Source organism: Cryptomeria japonica, chromosome 11, assembly GCF_030272615.1.
Source record: "Cryptomeria japonica chromosome 11, Sugi_1.0, whole genome shotgun sequence".
Classification (NCBI taxonomy): domain Eukaryota; kingdom Viridiplantae; phylum Streptophyta; class Pinopsida; order Cupressales; family Cupressaceae; genus Cryptomeria; species Cryptomeria japonica.
In genome coordinates this window covers 668,709,283-668,727,235 of record NC_081415.1, presented here as the reverse complement: position 1 = coordinate 668,727,235, position 17,953 = coordinate 668,709,283, and the positions used below count along the sequence as shown (strand labels likewise).

Below are 17,953 nucleotides of genomic sequence, written 5' to 3'. Positions count from 1 at the left end.
CTATAATCACTCTAACAGACTCCGCCTGGCCTCTCTGTAATTGCAGCATACTTTGTTTTCTCTTTCATGGCTTCTTCCCTAAACGTAATTTTCTGTCCTTTTAAACAAGTCATCTCTTTAAGCCGCATGCTACTTTTCCAGTAAGTGACGCCAGAATGACATTGTAAGAAACTATTAAACAAGGTCGCAAAACCCTCGTAACACTGAGGCTTCGACAACGAAGTGTTTAAATATCACAATGAACAGATAAATTCGAGAAGTTGATGTTTTTTCCTATGTTTCATCTCTCTATCGTTCTTCGAAATTATCTTTCTAAGGACCCACGCGACTGTGACATAATCGTTTCTATTTACGTTTACAATAGTTTAAGATGACTCAACTTTAGCGCATTCAAAGCATGAATTCCATAAATACATCCACAAATGACCTACACAATCTACAGAGACAAAGAAGTTAACCGAGCAATTTTGCAGAGGACACAAAGGAGAAGAGGATTTCCTATCGGCCATGGATACGAAGGAGAAAAGTTTACATCTGCTGGGAACGTTTGGAATTGTGGGAGAGGTCTTCAAAATCATTCACTCTCAATTTAAGGTGCTGGGGATCATCACTCTAGTGTCGATCCTTCCTCCTGTTTTAATAACACTGGCCAACATTTTGCTGGCATCGTATGTTCGCTCTATGATTTATTACGAGAAATCAGATTTCGAAACGGGTCTGTACATACTAAAGTGGACGGAGTTTCTAGTAGTGGAAGTTGTATGGATAACATTTTTTTATATGGGGTTGATGCCTTCCATAGCAGCAGTTGTCTATACTGTGGCCGGCGTTTACAAGGGGGAGCAGGGAATCTCTGTCGAATCGCTTCCAGCCGTGTGGAAACGCATGCTCATAACTTGCATGTGGCATTTTCTTGCGAGCTTGGTGATTGTTGTGGGTTTTGGTTTTGTTATGATGCTATCAATATGGATGCCGCTTGGTATTCCGTTTCTGATTGGTCTCGTGGTGTTCGGGTGCCTGGGAATGTACGTGACAATGGTGTGGCATATGGCGACTGTGGTGAGTGTTATGGAGGAGGATTATTATGGGTTCGCAGGCTTGAAGAGGAGCCAACGTCTCATTCATGGAAAGCGCCTCACAGCGTGGGGGCTCCTTATGTTTTTGATTGTATTTGTTGGTCTGTTTAATTTTGCAGCGGTTGTGGGGAATTATTTTTCAGTGAATTTCTGGGTCAGCTTATTGTACACAGTAGGCTATGTTGTGTTCGCGTCTGGAATTACTTTAATGTGGGAGGTAACGCAGAGCGTGCTCTACTTTGTGTGCAAAGCTCACCACGGGGACAGCTTAGATCAAGGTTTGTCTTTGGAGGCCTGCCCAGAAAGACCACCAATTTCTACTGCTGGCGGAAATTTGAACTTTGAAATCAACAACAATAACATGGGCCGGCCGAATTTTCTTACCAGTTAGCTATTTTCGTTTATTTAGTATGCAGTTTAATAAAAAATGTTAGTGTGTAAAAATGTTAGTGCGTTTGGCTTTGGTATACAGCGTGCTAACAGATTATAAATTAGTTGTCTAGTTGCTGTATAGTATATTCTGGTGAAATTGATTGTGCTTGTATCAATGTTTCAGATCACACTTGTAATCTATCATACTTGGGATGATAGAGAAGATAAAGAAATAAAAATGATTATAAATATAGAAGTCATAGAGCTTGTAAATGAAATCAATAAACCAATGTTATTAGATTTATCTGATGATTTATTTCATGACACTGCGTAGCAAACTAATTACAGAAATGACCAAAATTGAATAGTTAAGACTATATGGTTAAATTTTACTATTTTTAAATCTAATCAAATTTAATTATTAAAAGTAAATTTTGATTAATAAAATTAGTCTAAATATTTCTTGTTTCTTGTTTTAGATGTGATATTAAAGTATAGTTGACTTTTTTTTTTTTCTATAATTGAATTCTAATATTTTCTCGACAGAATGGTACTCTTGCATCATCTTATTGGGTTGGAAATTGTTAGGCATATCTTATAAGAAAGGTAAAGTATTTAACTAACAACTTCTATCATCTGGAAGTGTCTACTCATTATTATTTTTCCATCGAGGCTATTACAAAACAAGTTATAGTTACAATGAAACAATATTTTTAAAGTTTCTAATGCTACCCTAAATGAAGCCTCCAAAGAAAATTAATTATATGTTAAGCGTTTGTCTAAGAAGGAAGCAAATATTATTCATGTTGTCTTTGGTGAGAAACAAGAATGGGCTAAGGAAGATGAGTCTATACTAAGAAAAAGAGTAATCTAATCCATTTAATGGAATATAAGCTCAATGCTTCATTTGTTGCTAGTTTGGTATCTTGGAATCTACTAGAAAGAACTTTATCCCTCCTAAAGCACCAAGTTTTCCATCATTAACTACTACATCTAATGCAACTACTCACATCCAACTAGTGCAATAAGTTAAGTGTATAGATCTTCATCCTTTGTTTTCTTATGGTTTTTTTGTGTACACTTGAAATTATTGTCTTTAGGATTTTGTTGATTTCAATGGTTATATTTGTAAAGGTTTAGGCCCTGTTTAAACTCCAACTTTATTTTATGGGGGGCTCAAACCTTTTTCGTAACTTGTTTAATAAAAAATCTTTAAAATGAACTATATGATTTCTTTGTATGTTTGCGTAGTTCTTATTTAATCTATTAAATAACCTCAAAAGGATTGAATGAAAATAATAATAGAGTAAAATCTAATATTATGCATAGCTATCTATCTATGATTATGTGGAAATTTTGATACCTTAGATAATTAGATTTTAGTTGATCATGTGTTCATAGAGTGTACATTAATAGGGTTCAAATATATGAACTATATACTATTCATATATTTGAATAATTTTTTTCACAATTTAAAACTGAAGAAGAATATAAAGTAAGATATCTAATATTCCACTAGAAACTAGTTATAAATTTTACTACAAAATACTAAATTGAATTACTTGACAAAATCCAAATTTACAACTCACATATAAAGCTACATTAGTACTCCATTTTATTATCTTATAATGATATAACTATATTTATGTTTAATTCTCAATTCATTTCATGATCATGAAAAAGATTTTTAACTTATTCTAAATTAATTAGTTTATTAAACATTATAAATAATAGTTAATTTTATTCATCATTTCACTTCAGAATCTTGAAAAAGATATTTAACTTATTCTAAATTAAATAATTTATACAAAACTATAAATATTAATTTATTTTTCTTACGACGGAAAGGAAGTTAAAAGTAGTTGTTCTCATTACTTCTATATTATCGCTAATAGTTGTATGTTCTAATTTATTCCTGCAAAATCCAATAGCTTACATTCTAATTTGAAATGTGTTTGTGACTACCATTATACTTACTATAATCACTTTAATAGACTCCGCCTGGCCTATCTGTAATTGCAGTATATTTTGTTTTCTCTTTTATGGCTTCTTCGCCAAACGTCATTTTCTGTCCTTCTAACCTAGTCATCTCCTTTAAGCCGTATGCTACTTTTCTTGTAAGTGACGCCAGAATGACATTGTAAGAAACTATTAAACAAGGTCGCAAAACCCTCGTAACACTCAGGCTTCGACAACGAAGTGTTTAAATATCACAATGAAGAGATGAATTCGACAAGTTGATGTTTTTTCCTATGTTTCATCTCTCTGTCGTTCTTCGAAATTATCTTTCTAAGGACGCACGCGACTGTGACATAATCGTTTCTTTTTACGTTTACAATAGTTTAAGATGACTCAACTTTAGCGCATTCAAAGCATGAATTCCATAAATACATCCACAAATGACCTACACAATCTACAGAGACAAAGAAGTTAACCGAGCAATTTTGCAGAGGAGGAAAAGGATAAGAGGATTTCCAATCGGCCATGTATACGAAGGAGAAAAGTTTACATCTGCTGGGAATGTTTGGAATTGTGGGAGAGGTCTTCAAAATCATTCACTCTCAATTTAAGGTGCTGGGGATCATCACTCTAGTGTCGATCCTTCCTCCTGTTTTAATAACACTGGCCAACATTTTGCTGGCATCGTATGTTCGCCTAATGATTGATTACGAGGAATCAGAAGACGCATGGGGTCTGTACATACTAAATTGGACAGAGTTTCTAATAGCGGAAGTTTTATGGATAACATTTTTTTATATGGGGTTGATGCCTTCCATACCAACAGTTGTCTATACTGTGGCCAGCGTTTACAAGGGGGAGCAAGGAATCTCTGTCGAATCGCTTCCAGCCGTGTGGAAACGTATGGTCATAACTTACATGTGGCAAGGAATCTCTGTCGAATCTAGCTGCATGTTGGTGTATGGTGGTGGAGGCTAAAAACAGTTATGAGCTGCATGGAGCTGCATGCTCGAGCAACATCAATTATCAACATACTCCCCCTTGATGTTGAGAGGGCTCACAATCTTATCTCGTAGTGCTAAAAACAAAGCTTTTGCAACCATTTTTGTGAATATATCTGCTAGCTGATCTTGGATGTTGATGTGCTTCAATTCAACATTCTTTTTCTACACCAAATCTCGTATGAAGTGATATTTCATATAAAAATGCTTTGTTCTGCTGTGATGAACCGGATTCTTAGCTAACTTGATGGCACTCACATTGTCACAATAAATTACTGTAGGCTGAATTTGTTTTTCTCCAATTTCTTTCAAAACTTTTCCGAGCCAAAGAGTTTGTGTACCTGCTGAGGTAATTGCAACATACTCTACTTCTGTAGATGATAAGACAACAATACTTTTCTTTTTCGAGCTCCAAGTAATCAAACCAGAACCAAAAGAAAAACAATTTCCAGATGTAGATTTGCGGTCATCCATACTACCTCCCCAATCTGAATCACTAAATCCAACAAGATTGAACTTTTCAGAAGATTAGTAATGAATACCAAAATTTAGAGTGTCTTTCACATACCTCAAAGTCCTCTTGGCTGCCTTCATATGTATTTCAGATGGATTTGCCATATACCTTGAAACAAGTGAAACTGAATAGGCAATATCAGGTCTCGTGTGGGTTAGAAGCATCAAGCTCCCCACAATTCTTCTATAAGTTGTCTCATCAACTAAATCAACACCATCATCTCTACATAACAAAACTCCATGAGTACTTGGAGTGGAGGCAGGGTTACAATCAATCATATAAAATTTCTTCAGCATATCCTGTGCATACTTTGTTTGACAAATGAAAATCTCATCCTTACTTTGATAAACTTCCATTCCTAGAAAATATTTCATCAGACCAAGATCTTTCATCTCAAATTCTTTCATCATAGTAGCATTGAATTCATCTTTCATCTTACAACTACTACCCATATACATAAGCTCATCAATATACAAACTTATGATGAGGATATCAGTACCTTCTTGTTTGTAGTAAAGGGTAGGATCACTCTTACTTCTCTATAAGCCATTCTCCTAAAAGTATCCATCAATCTTGGCATACCGTGCTCTTGGTGCTTGCTTGAGGCCATACAAAGCCTTCTTCAACCTATAGATATGATTCTCTTTTCCTTCCACTTCAAAAACCTTGTGGTTGCTCGACATATACTTCCTTTTCTAAGTACCCATTCAAGAAGACACTTTTCACGTCCATATGATGTATTCTCCACTTCATCTGAGATGCTAATGAAATCAACATTCTTATGGTCTCTTGTCTTGCTACTGGTGCAAATGTCTCTTCATAATTATTTCCATACTTCTGTGTAAAGCCTTTAGCAACTAATCTTGCCTTGTGTCTTTCAACACTCCTATCACTATTAAACTTGGTCTTGTAGACCCGTTTGGTGCCAATATTTTTCTTGTCAAGTGGAAGCTCTATCAACTCCCAAGTGTCATTCCTATTAATGGAATCCATCTCTTCTTCTGTGGCTTGCACCGAAACCTCATTAGTACATGCATCTTCAAAACATGATGGTTCAAAATCAGCCTTGGCTAATAAAGAAAAAATCACTCTCTCACCTATTGGGTTTTCTTCATGTACTTGATTTCCACTCCTCTGGTAGATATCACTCAATCTCCTTACCTTTCTTGTAGAACTTGGAGAAGAAGCTGGACTTGAACTTGGTACTGAAGAACTTGATGAAGGGTTGCTTGGTGGAGTTAAACCACTAGATATAGAAACATTAGTGATCAATATCAACAATTCTATCATTATTCAAAATAGATTTTGGCTTCTCAACATGGCCTTTTTGATGACCATAAACTCCCCCTTCATAAAAAATCACATCTCTTGAGACAATAAGCTTGTTAGTGAGGGGATTATACAATCTATAAGCCTTGCTTTTCTCACTATACCCAATAAAAATACATGACTCACTCTTTGCATCTAGCTTCTGTCTATTCTGATTAGGTACATGCACTTAAGGAAAGCAACCAAAAACTTTGAAATGATTAACATTAGGCCTTTTGCCATACCAAGCTTCATAAGGAGTCATTTTTTCTAGTGCAATGGTTGGGATACGATTGAGGATGTACACTGCTATAGCAACTGCATCTCCCCAATAAGAATTGCTCAATCTCTTGGTTTTTAACATGGACCTTGCCATTTCAACCACAATACGAATCTTCCTTTCAGCTACTCCATTATGTTGAGGTGTGTATGCAGTAGTAATTTGCCTCTTGATTCTCCTTTGAGAAAAATTCTCCTCCATGATCAGTCCTTAAACACTTGATCTTGCATGCTTTTTCATTTTCCACAAGGGCTTTAAAGTTCTTGAATGTATCTAGGGCTTCATCTTTGGCCTTCAAAAAATATACCCAATAATTTCGTGAGTAATCATCAATAAAAGTGATGAAATATGATGACTTATCCAAACTCTTAATCTGCATAGGACCACATATATTTGAATGAACAAGCTGAAGTGGGTGATGAGCCCTCCATGCATTGCCCTTTGGAAAATTTTCCCTTGCATGCTTTCCTGCACAACCTTCACAAACCTCCTTGTGTTCCTCAACCTTGGGCAAACCAGAAACTAATGCATGTGAGGTTAGAAACTTCAAACTATGAAAATTTAAATGCCCATACTTGAGATACCATAACCAACTTGAATTCTCATAAGCCATATTTGCCAAACTATTGTTATGTTCACCAAACATCAAGGGGAACATCTTATTTCTTGTCATAGGCACAACAGTGATCACCCTATTACCCTTATTCTTATCATAGATAATACATGTCTTATTCTCAAAGAATACTTTATAATTTTTCTCACATAGCTGCCCGACACTTAACAAATTGTGCTTCAATTGTGGAGTATAATAAATATCATGAATAATATTTATACCTTCTTTTGTTTGGACCTCCATAGCTCCTTTGGCAGCAACCTCCAATGATTTATCATCACCAAGCTGGATCTTGGATTTGAAACTTTCATCCTCTGTTGAGAACAACTTTTCATTCCCTGTCATATGGTTAGAGCATCCAGAATCTAGGTACCAAACATTTTTACTAGTATTTTCACCCTTGGCATAAGATAATAAGATACAAATAAGTTATTAGGAGGATTCTCACTACTTTCTTGAGCATAGTTAGCACTTTTACCTTCCTTCAATCTGCATTTTCTTTCAAAGTGGCCATACCTATTGTAGCGTCCTAAAATTGCGACACTTGCAATTTCGACTGCATTTCGGTCTTCACGATGGCGACGCAACACGCAACCTGAATGGAGACCCCAAAACTTGCTCACGACACTAAAAACTGCATTTTTCAAGCACCCTGGCCTGAACCTCCTTGCACCCTGATGTCCCGGGAGGTGGGACTAGAGCGCCCAGCGCCCTGGTCCCTGGGTCCTATTTTGGGCCCGGTTTCCTAAGTGATATCGGGTCTTTTTGATTGCAATTTGGAAATATACTTCCCTGGTCGGCCTAAGGTCGGGAAAATCAGTCTATCAGCCCTAAATGACAAGTATATAAACTACATTTTTCTCTCTCATTGGGGATAGATGATGAGGAGGATATGTGTACAAAGCGTGGAAATTATACTCAAGCATTCAAGCATTCAAGCATTCAAGCAATTGATCATTCCAAGTCTCCATTCAAGGCTAAGTGTTGCATTCAAGACAAGGATTCAACCATTGAAGAGGAGATCACATACAACATACAACATACAACATACAACATCTAAACCTTCACACATAAGGATACAAACATCCTTCGAACAAGGTATTAGTACTTGTTTTACAGTCATTTACATTTACAGCTCTTGCTCATTTCTTGGTTAATTCCAAAACCAGGGTTTGACCTAAAGGCAAACCCCTAATCCCTAACCCCCCAATCGTCTTCGCTTTTCTGTGTGTAGGTTGCAGGTACGCGGCTGAAATTGAAGATCTGGAATCCTTGTGCAGAGACGAACAGATCCCCCTTCGTTTCGCGGATTTTTCGGAGGACCGTGGCGCTGGGCGCCATCGTCCCGACAACTTTTGCTCAAATTTGCAGGACAGCACTGTATCGACATTTTACTGCTAATTCCAGGTCCGCAGCTTCATCCTATAACCCGAACTCAGTTTATAAGCGAATCTTTATGACTTTCTATGCATCCTTAGCTTAATTTCCTTAATCAACATTCTTTACAAAAGAGGGTAGCCTTGCTTTCCTAACCCTTGAAATTCATTTAGCATCCAACCTTACATTGTGTGGGATTGGATCTTATGAGTTTCAACCCCTCTTTTGAATGTAAAGTCTTCCCCCTAAGTGAAAACCCATCGAATCCTAGCGAACCTCCCTTCTCTCTCCTTGGAGTTAGAAGAGGGGAGACCAACTAGGGTTCGACCGCGATTTTCCGCTTTACATTTTGGTGAACCCGACGTGAACATCCTTTCTGATTTTTCATGCTTAGATCTGAAAAAATTGATTACATTTCCATGTTTGATCTTTTGCAAAGTTTTAGAGGTGATTGCATTAAAACCCTAAAATTTCTTTTTAGTAATTAAACTTGCGAAATGTCTAAATGTTAATGCTTGTTTCAGATCTGTCCTTCTATTACAAATTATCAATTCATATTTGTGCTTTAATTCTGAAAATTAAGTGGTTAAAAGTCAAAACCCTAATTTTTAAAACCCTCTTGATTCAACCTTTATCCGACAATTTGACCGATCAAAACATCTCCAAATCAGCTGTAACTTTGGATTCCGCAATAAAATCACAATATCTTTCATCCCTGAAAATTTGGAAAAAATTTGCGAGGACCGTGTTGCATTCCGAGCGCCATCGTCCGCGACATTTTTTCCAAAATTTCGGGAGCGAGATCTTGCTGTATTTTCCTGCTAAAATCCAGAATTTTGGCTGATTTTGTCAATTATAACACTTTCAAAATTACAGTCAAAGTTGGTCTTGTGATTGCTTGGTCTAAGGCTCCTAATCATTCAAAAATTATTGAAACTGAAATTTTGTGTCAAAATTGTGTTCTTACTGTCTTAAATCTGAAAATTGTATTTGCATTCATTCGAAATTTCAGTGCTTTATTCAAATATTCGCATTTTGTGACTTTTGAAATTAAGTGCCTAATTACAACAACTTTGATTTCCGCTTTCAAAATTGAATTTTGCGTGAAGTTGAGTCAATTTTCAAATTTCAAAATTTGCATTGCTCTTGACATTCCCTCTAAAATCATAAAATTCAAAATTTCAGTCTCCCTCTCTTTTTCAAAATTCAAATTTTGCATTTTTCGACAATCTTGATAGGGTTCAATTTTGAATTTGCAACTTTAATTTGGCCTATCTACAGATCGTAAAATCCCTCAATTTTTTCAGATTAGCTCTAAAATCATCATACCTTTCATCCCTGCAAATTTCGAAAAAAGTTGCAAGGACCGTGTTGCACTCCGAGCGCCACGGTCCCGAACATTTTTTCTGAAATTTCGGGAGACTGTTGTGATTGCATTTAACAGCTTAAATCTAGAAGATTGGCTGGTTTTACTGAAAATTGCTACCTCTAAAATCAAAATCTTCTCTCTCTCTCTAGTGCATGAGTTTTACAACAATAAGCCCTACTTACACTATTCCCGTTAGACAAAGCCGTAGAATTAAGTCTTTCCGAGGTTTAACTACTGAGGAGATGGAACCTAATTTGAGTAGTCTTTTTAACGAGGACATGGGTAATTCCTCTAATCCTCCTAATGATGAAGAAGCTCCCCGTGAAGTTTCTGTTGAACAACTTTCCAAATTGGATAACCAATTTGACGATTTTCACCAATGGATGTCTCATGAGTATCCCGATAGTCAAGCTCTTCCTTTAATTGAGGGTCTAAAACGTATGCTTCAAAGTGATAAGAATGGAATTGATGTTTTACGTGGTATCACACACATTGTGGATTCGAATGTGATGCCTATGAAGAGTTGTGCTGAATCTTTAGGTTATACACAACCTCCTACACAAGTCAATCATTCTATTCCTTTGACCACTTCTATTGCTAGTTTACCTACCTTTACATCAAACATCATGGCTACCTCTATACAAGACATTCCTCCTGTGATTACCAGTCATGGGGGCAATCCTCCTTCTTCAATTAACCCTATTCCTTCATTTAATCCGACTTCTTCATTCATTCCTTCAATAAGTGTTCCTATTACATCTTCACAAATGAACATGACACAAGGGGGCAATTCATTTAACCATTCCATTCCTCCTTGTAGTGTTCCTCCTATCCAATCATCCCCTATGGTTGACTATCATAGGGTCCCACCACCTTACTCTTTACCATCTTTCAATAACATCACACCTCCATCTCAATCTAACACACCTAATATGAACTCTTCGACTGAAGCTACCATTAATAATCTTGCACAAACTGTCTCTTCTTTACAGCAACAAATTGCCTCTATGAATCAATCTAAGTTTAGTGTGCCCACATTTGATGTTGCGAGCCCACTTTCTCATGATATTGTTCGAGCTATTCCTCCTAAACATGTTGAAATCCCGCATTTGGAGCTTTATAATGGTAAAGGAGATCCTCTAACACATGTTAAGACTTTTCAAACAATATGTACTGATTTTGCTTATGACCAAAGGTTGCTTGCAAAACTATTCACCAGAACATTAAGAGACAAATCCCTACAATGGTATTGCTCGTTGCCTTCTTATTCTATTACTTCTTTCGAACAACTTGCAAATGCTTTCATTCAACAATTTCAAAACAATATAAGTCCTAAAGTTACTTTGATTGATTTAATGCATTGTAAACAAGGTGTTAAAGAAAAAGTGACTGATTTCATTGGTAGATATAAGCATTTGTATGCTCAAATTTCTTTTCCAGTGCCTGATAATGATATTCAAAGAATCTTTATTTCTAATTTGCAAAAAGATATTCGAGACAAACTTCTGTTTTCTGAGTTTACTTCTTTCCAACAGTTGTGTGCCACTCTTCACAATTATCAACTGACTGTGAGTCAAATGGAACAATCACATCCTATGGCTCCGAGTGATAAGGGTGATAGCAGTCAACAACCATTTGGGAAGTTTAAACCGAACAGAGATTCCATCAAATTCAATGAAAACATCATCAACAACAATGTGAATGCAGCATCAGGTGTGCCTCCTATTTCTAAATTTTTCAAGAAAGAAAGAAAGTATACTCCTTTGAATGAATCATTGCATGATATTATGAATAAATTATTGGAACAAAATGTGCTTACCCTTCCTCCTATAAGACAAATTGATCCTGCAAAGATTACTTCACCTTATTTTGATCACAAAGCTTTTTGTCACTTTCATCGTCAGCCTGGGTATGATACTGAAAAATGTTTTTCTCTAAAGGGTAAAATTCAAGATTTGATTGATAATAATACTATTTCTGTTTCTGGAGTGAATGATAAAGGCAACACATCTGTAGCTCCTCCTAACCAAAATCTTCAGATTTTTACTGATCCATTACCTTCTCATACTTCTCATACTTCTAATGTGATTGAGGCTAATGATTCCTCTTTCTCATCTGATGGTCTTGTGTCTATGACTCCGAATGTGATTAACTTTGTAGAGCAGCAAGAAAACCCTAAAGAACCTTCCATCACATTTGATTCTAGCGAAACCATTAGGGCACCTAATGGTCCTTTATACATAGTTGCAAAAGTCAAGAATATGCCTTGCCGTGGAGTGCTTATTGATCCTTCGTGCATGGTTAATGTTATTACTGAAGAATTTCTTTTTACTTTGCAATTGAATCAAGTGATTTATGACAAAACAGATGTGATTGTGAAACTATTTGATGCATTTTCTTCTCCTGCAATTGGTTCTATTACATTGCCTATTGAGGTCCATAACAAATCCCTTGATGTGAACTTTGCTATTATTCCTTCTTCCGAACAATTTCGTGTGAAGCTTGGTTATCCTTGGCTATCTTCCATGAAAGCTATTGCTTCTCCTATTCATAAGTGTTTGAAATTTCCCCATAATGGTGAAGTTGTTACTGTCAATCATAGTCTCTTTAAACCAGCTGAAAGAACCTCTAGTGTTCCTATTGATTACTTTTGGCCTAAACAATTCCAATCTCTTCCTCCGCGAAGTGATCATCTTTTCAAATCTTATCAAAAGTGGAAAACAGATATGATCCTATCTCTAAGTGAACCTAGAGCACCTAAACTTGACATTCCTATCATTCTTGAGAAGGAAATTCTTCCTTTGAAAGACAAAACTAATGTCTTTCCCCAAGAAGATTCCCAACCCGTCCCTATGGATGCGACTATGTCTATGCCTAATAAATCTTCTAAAAATAGACCTATACCTCCTCGTCATGATGGACTTGGTCTTCTTCCTAAACCAAAAACTCCTCCTTTATATGGAGCAGTTCCTCCTCCTGCCTTCTATAGAGAGAAGAGACCTTCTTCTTCTCCTATTATCCAGCCTAAGAGACCACAACCTAAACACCCAAGTGATAGGGATGAGAACATTCCTCCTCCTCTATCTTCTACACTTCCTACTAAGACTAGACGTAATCATTCTGCACGGGAACGTCGATGAAAGCGTCGTCTTAGGGCTCAAGCAGCTGCTTCTCAAACTTTACAATCTCCAAAAACACCTTCAACAAGCATTATTCCATTTTCTCCTCAGCCGGATATTGAGCCTAAATCTCCTAAACATAAAATGCATGATGGTCTTGATCCTGTGCGAGTTAAAGATCCTATTTTTATAAATCTTGATGATGATATAGATGAAAATATTACTCCTCTTGCTTCTGATAGTGAATATGAACTTGTTGATGTTGATAACCATTTATCTAATGAATTTTCTAAAGCACTTATCCTAGCTCCTAGACAGGAACAATGTGGCTTGGAACATGAACATAGCCCTTGTTTGGATCTTGTGATAGCTCCATCTGCTGTGTTGGATGTTCCTCCTCTAGCGTGTTCCCTGCCTTCCCGAAACATTGATCAGCAAGATCGGGGGGTAGATGACATGCTAGACTAGTTACATTAGCATAGCAGACTCTCTCCCCCTCTCTTTTGTTACTTCTTCTATATGTTATTCTCATTCTTCTATTTGTCGTCCTTATTGTTGTCTACTTGAGGACGATGCAAAGCATTGAGATCTCTCGATCTCTCTCATGTTGACTCAAAAGACACATGTGTTCCCTTCTTCTAGGTGACCTTCCTTGATTGGGGAATGAAGAACAATTATGCATACATACATATGATATATATACATGACTTATCATACAGCATACTGACCCCAAGGAAAGCGAAGTCACCTCGTGCTTTGTGTTTTGTGTCTATTATCCTTGGGCTTATCTCACACTTGGCGGCTAAATCCTTGCGATAACGTGCTCCTTTTCCCTTTCTCATTTCTTATGTGTATCACTACGTTAAAACAATCACCCCCGTTGAGGCGTGTGCGATCGCTTTAACGTAGGGGGGCATACACCCTGTCTATCCTTTCAAAGATACTTGAAAATTTCTTGGCAAACTTAGCTTTGTCTTGAAGATTTTTGGTATTTCTTTTGCATGACTCATAGCGAGGGAACCTTACTACTGACAGTCATGGTTCTTCCTCGTGATCTTCCCTTTTACTTTGTCAATTGAAGTCGTAAGATCCTTAGTCCACTGGGGGCTTGGTGTATCTTGCCTCCTTGACGTGGTGAAAGTCTTTCAACATTGTTTCCTTGTACTTTACCGGAAGTATGAGCATACATACTCCCGCTAAAGTGGGGGCTAAATGTAGCATCCTAAAATTGCGACACTTGCAATTTCGACTGCATTTCGGTCTTCACGATGGCGACGCAACACGCAACCTGAATGGAGACCCCAAAACTTGCTCACGACACTGAAAACTGCATTTTTCAAGCACCCTGGCCTGAACCTCCTTGCACCCTGATGTCCCGGGAGGTGGGACCAGAGCGCCCAGCGCCCTGGTCCCTGGGTCCTATTTTGGGCCCGGTTTCCTAAGTGATATCGGGTCTTTTTGATTGCAATTTGGAAATATACTTCCCTGGTCAGCCTAAGGTCGGGAAAATCAGTCTATCAGCCCTAAATGACAAGTATATAAACTACATTTTCCTCTCTCATCGGGGATAGATGATGAGGAGGATATGTGTACAAAGCGTGGAAATTATACTCAAGCATTCAAGCATTCAAGAATTCAAGCAATTGATCATTCCAAGTCTCCATTCAAGGCTAAGTGTTTCATTCAAGACAAGGATTCAACCATTGAAGAGGAGATCACATACAACATACAACATACAACATCTAAACCTTCACACATAAGGATACAAACATCCTTAGAACAAGGTATTAGTACTTGTTTTACAGTCATTTACATTTACAGCTCTTGCTCATTTCTTGGTTAATTCCAAAACCGGGGTTTGACCTAAAGGCAAACCCCTAATCCCTAACTCCCCAATCGTCTTCGCTTTTCTGTGTGTAGGTTGCAGGTACGCGGCTGAAATTGAAGATCTGGAATCCTTGTGCAGAGACGAACAGATCCCCCTTCGTTTCGCGGATTTTTCGGAGGACCGTGGCGCCGGGCGCCATCGTCCCGACAACTTTTGTTCAAATTTGCAGGACAGCGCCGTATCGACATTTTACTGCTAATTCCAGGTCCGCAGCTTCATCCTATAACCCGAACTCAGTTTATAAGTGAATCTTTATGACTTTCTATGCATCCTTAGCTTAATTTCCTTAATCAACATTCTTTACAAAAGAGGGTAGCCTTGCTTTCCTAACCCTTGAAATTCATTTAGCATCCAAGCTTACATTGTGTGGGATTGGATCTTATGAGTTTCATTCCCTCTTTTGAATGTAAAGTCTTCCCCCTAAGTGAAAACCCATCGAATCCTAGCGAACCTCCCTTCTCTCTCCTTGGAGTTAGAAGAGGGGAGACCAACTAGGGTTCGACCGCGATTTTCCGCTTTACACCTATTACAATGGTAACATTGAACATTTCTGTTATCAAATCCGTCTCTACCACTTCCTCTAAAACCACCTCTTCTTCTTGAGCCACCTCTTCCTCTATTTCTTGAAGAATTTTGGCTTTGCCCTTTACCTTGGCCTTGATTGATTTTGGCACTACTGCTGCTTGCATCTTCATTTTCTGTGATTAGCAAGTTAGAGGAAAACACTTTCTCTACACCTTCAAAATAATCTTTCAATATTTCTTCATGAGACATCAAGGATCCAACCAGTTGATCAAATTGTAGTTGTGTCAAATCCTTTCTTTCTTCTATGATTATTGCTACATGATTCCATATGGGTGTCAAAGATCTCAACACCTTTTTTATCAAAACTTCGTTTCTTACAATTTCCCCAAGTGTAGCCATTTTGTTGACCACATCTTTTACTCTGACACAATAATCACGTATACTTCCAGCTTCTTGCATCTTCAAATTTTTGAATTCCCTCTTCAATGTCTGAAGCTTGACCACTTTAACTTGATCACTACCCTAGTAAGCTTCTTCTAGAGTCTTCTAGGCATCTTTGGCAGTTGTTGTTCCTGATATTTTTGGAAATAAGCTCTTATCAAGAGCTATCTGAATGTGAAACAAAGCTTGAGTATTCTTTTTTCTTGCTTCCTTTCTTGTTGTTCTTTCATTGGCTATAAGGGCAATCCAATTAGCTAGCTCCTCATAGCCCGATTCAATAATCTCCCACAAATATTTTCCAATCAAAAAGGTCAGCATCTTAATGCACCAATAATCATAATCATTCCCATCAAATTCAAGAATGGGCATATGGTTAGAATTTGACATGATTAACTTTGGCATAATTCCAACAATAAAACTTTAACTCAAAACAATTTTACATGCTTTGATACCACTTGTGGAATCTAAAATTGGCCTTGTTCTTATAGCCAGCTGATCACGACAATATAATAACAGAGAAAACAACTAACAACAATAAAAATTGCAGAGATAAAATAAAACACAACTCATATTAGAACATCCCACACATTCTATATTACTGTTTAATGAAAAGAATTCAAAGTCCATAAAAATAGAACATGCATGGCATGCAATATTTGGTGAAAAAGAAACCAATAGTTCTAAAGAAAGCTCTAATCTAAGAATAGTCTAACTGCATGCATAGCATGCTTTATTTGCATGAGAAATAAAAATATTAACTAAATTAATCTAGCTGCATGCTAGTGTATGGTGGTGGAGGCTAAAAACAATTATGAGTTGCATGGAGCTATATGCTCGAGCACCATTAGTTATCAATAGTTATTATGGGTCCACAAGATTGAAGAGGACTCATCATGTCATTCATGGAAAGTGCCTCATAGTGTGGGGGCTCCTTATGTCTTTTATTGTATTTGTTGGTCTATTTAATTTTGCAGTGTTTGTGGGGAATTATTTTTCAGTAAATTTAGGGGTCAGCTTATTGTACACGGTAGGCTATGTTGTGTTCACATCTGGAATTACTTTAATGTGGGAGGTAACACAAAGTGTGGTCTACTTTATGTGCAAATCTCACCACAGGGACAACTTAGATCAAGGTTTGTCTTTGGAGGACTGCCCAGAAAGACCACCAATTGCTAGTGCTGGCGGAAATTGGAACCTTAAAATCAACAACAATAACATGGGCCAACTGAATTTTCTTACCAGTTAGCTATTTTCATTTATTTGGTATGCACTTTAATAAAAAATTTTAAATGTGTAAAAATGTTAGTTCCTTTGGTATACAGTGTGCTAACAGATTATAAATTAGCTGTCTAGTTGGTGTATAATATATTATGCTGAATTTGATTGTTTGAGTGCTCTTGTCTTGTAATCTATCGTATTCAGGATGATAGAAAGGATAAGGAAAGGAAAATGATTATAAATATAGAATTCGTCATAGAGCTTGTAAATGAAATCAATAAATCAATGTGAAAAGGTTTATATGACAATTTATTGCATGGCAGTGCGTAGCAAACTAATTATAGAAATGAGCAAAAATGAATAGTTAAAACTATATGTTTAAATTTTGATATTTTTAAATCATATCAAAATTTAATTATTAAGTTTATTTTGATAATTAAAATTATTCTAAATATTTGTTATTTCTTGTTTTAGATGTGATATTAAATTATAGTTGATTTTGTTTCCCTATAATTGAATTCTAATATTTTCTCCAAAGAATGGTACTCTTGCATCATCTTATTGGGCTGGAAATTGTTAGGCCTGTCTTATAAGAAAAATAAAGTATTTAACTATCAACTTCTATTATCTTAAAGTGTCTACTCATAATGATTTTTCCATCGAGGCTATTACAAAACAAGTTCTAGTTACAATGAAACAATATTTTTAAAGTTTCCAATGCTACCCTAAATTTAGCCTCCAAAGAGAATTATTTATATGTTAAATGTTCCTTGAAGAAGGAAGCAAATATTATTCATGTTCTCTTTGGTGAGAAACTAGAATGGGCTAAGGAATTTGAGTCTATACTAAGAAAAAGAGTAATCTAATCCATGCAATGAAATAAAAGCTCAACG

General features: G+C 36.7%; 1 protein-coding gene across 1 annotated transcript; it reads left to right on the top strand.

Annotated features, from left to right (window-relative positions):
• Positions 1-507: 507 nt before the first annotated feature.
• On the top strand, positions 508-1,467 carry LOC131079005 (uncharacterized). The gene has a single exon (XM_058016870.1). The coding sequence runs from the start codon at positions 508-510 to the stop codon at positions 1,465-1,467; it is 960 nt and encodes a 319-aa protein (XP_057872853.1).
• The last annotated feature ends 16,486 nt before the right edge of the window (positions 1,468-17,953 follow it).

Bases quoted from the DNA above. Each gene is read 5' to 3' on its own strand.
- LOC131079005 (XM_058016870.1), top strand. From the start codon at position 508: ATGGATACGAAGGAGAAAAGTTTACATCTGCTGGGAACGTTTGGAATT.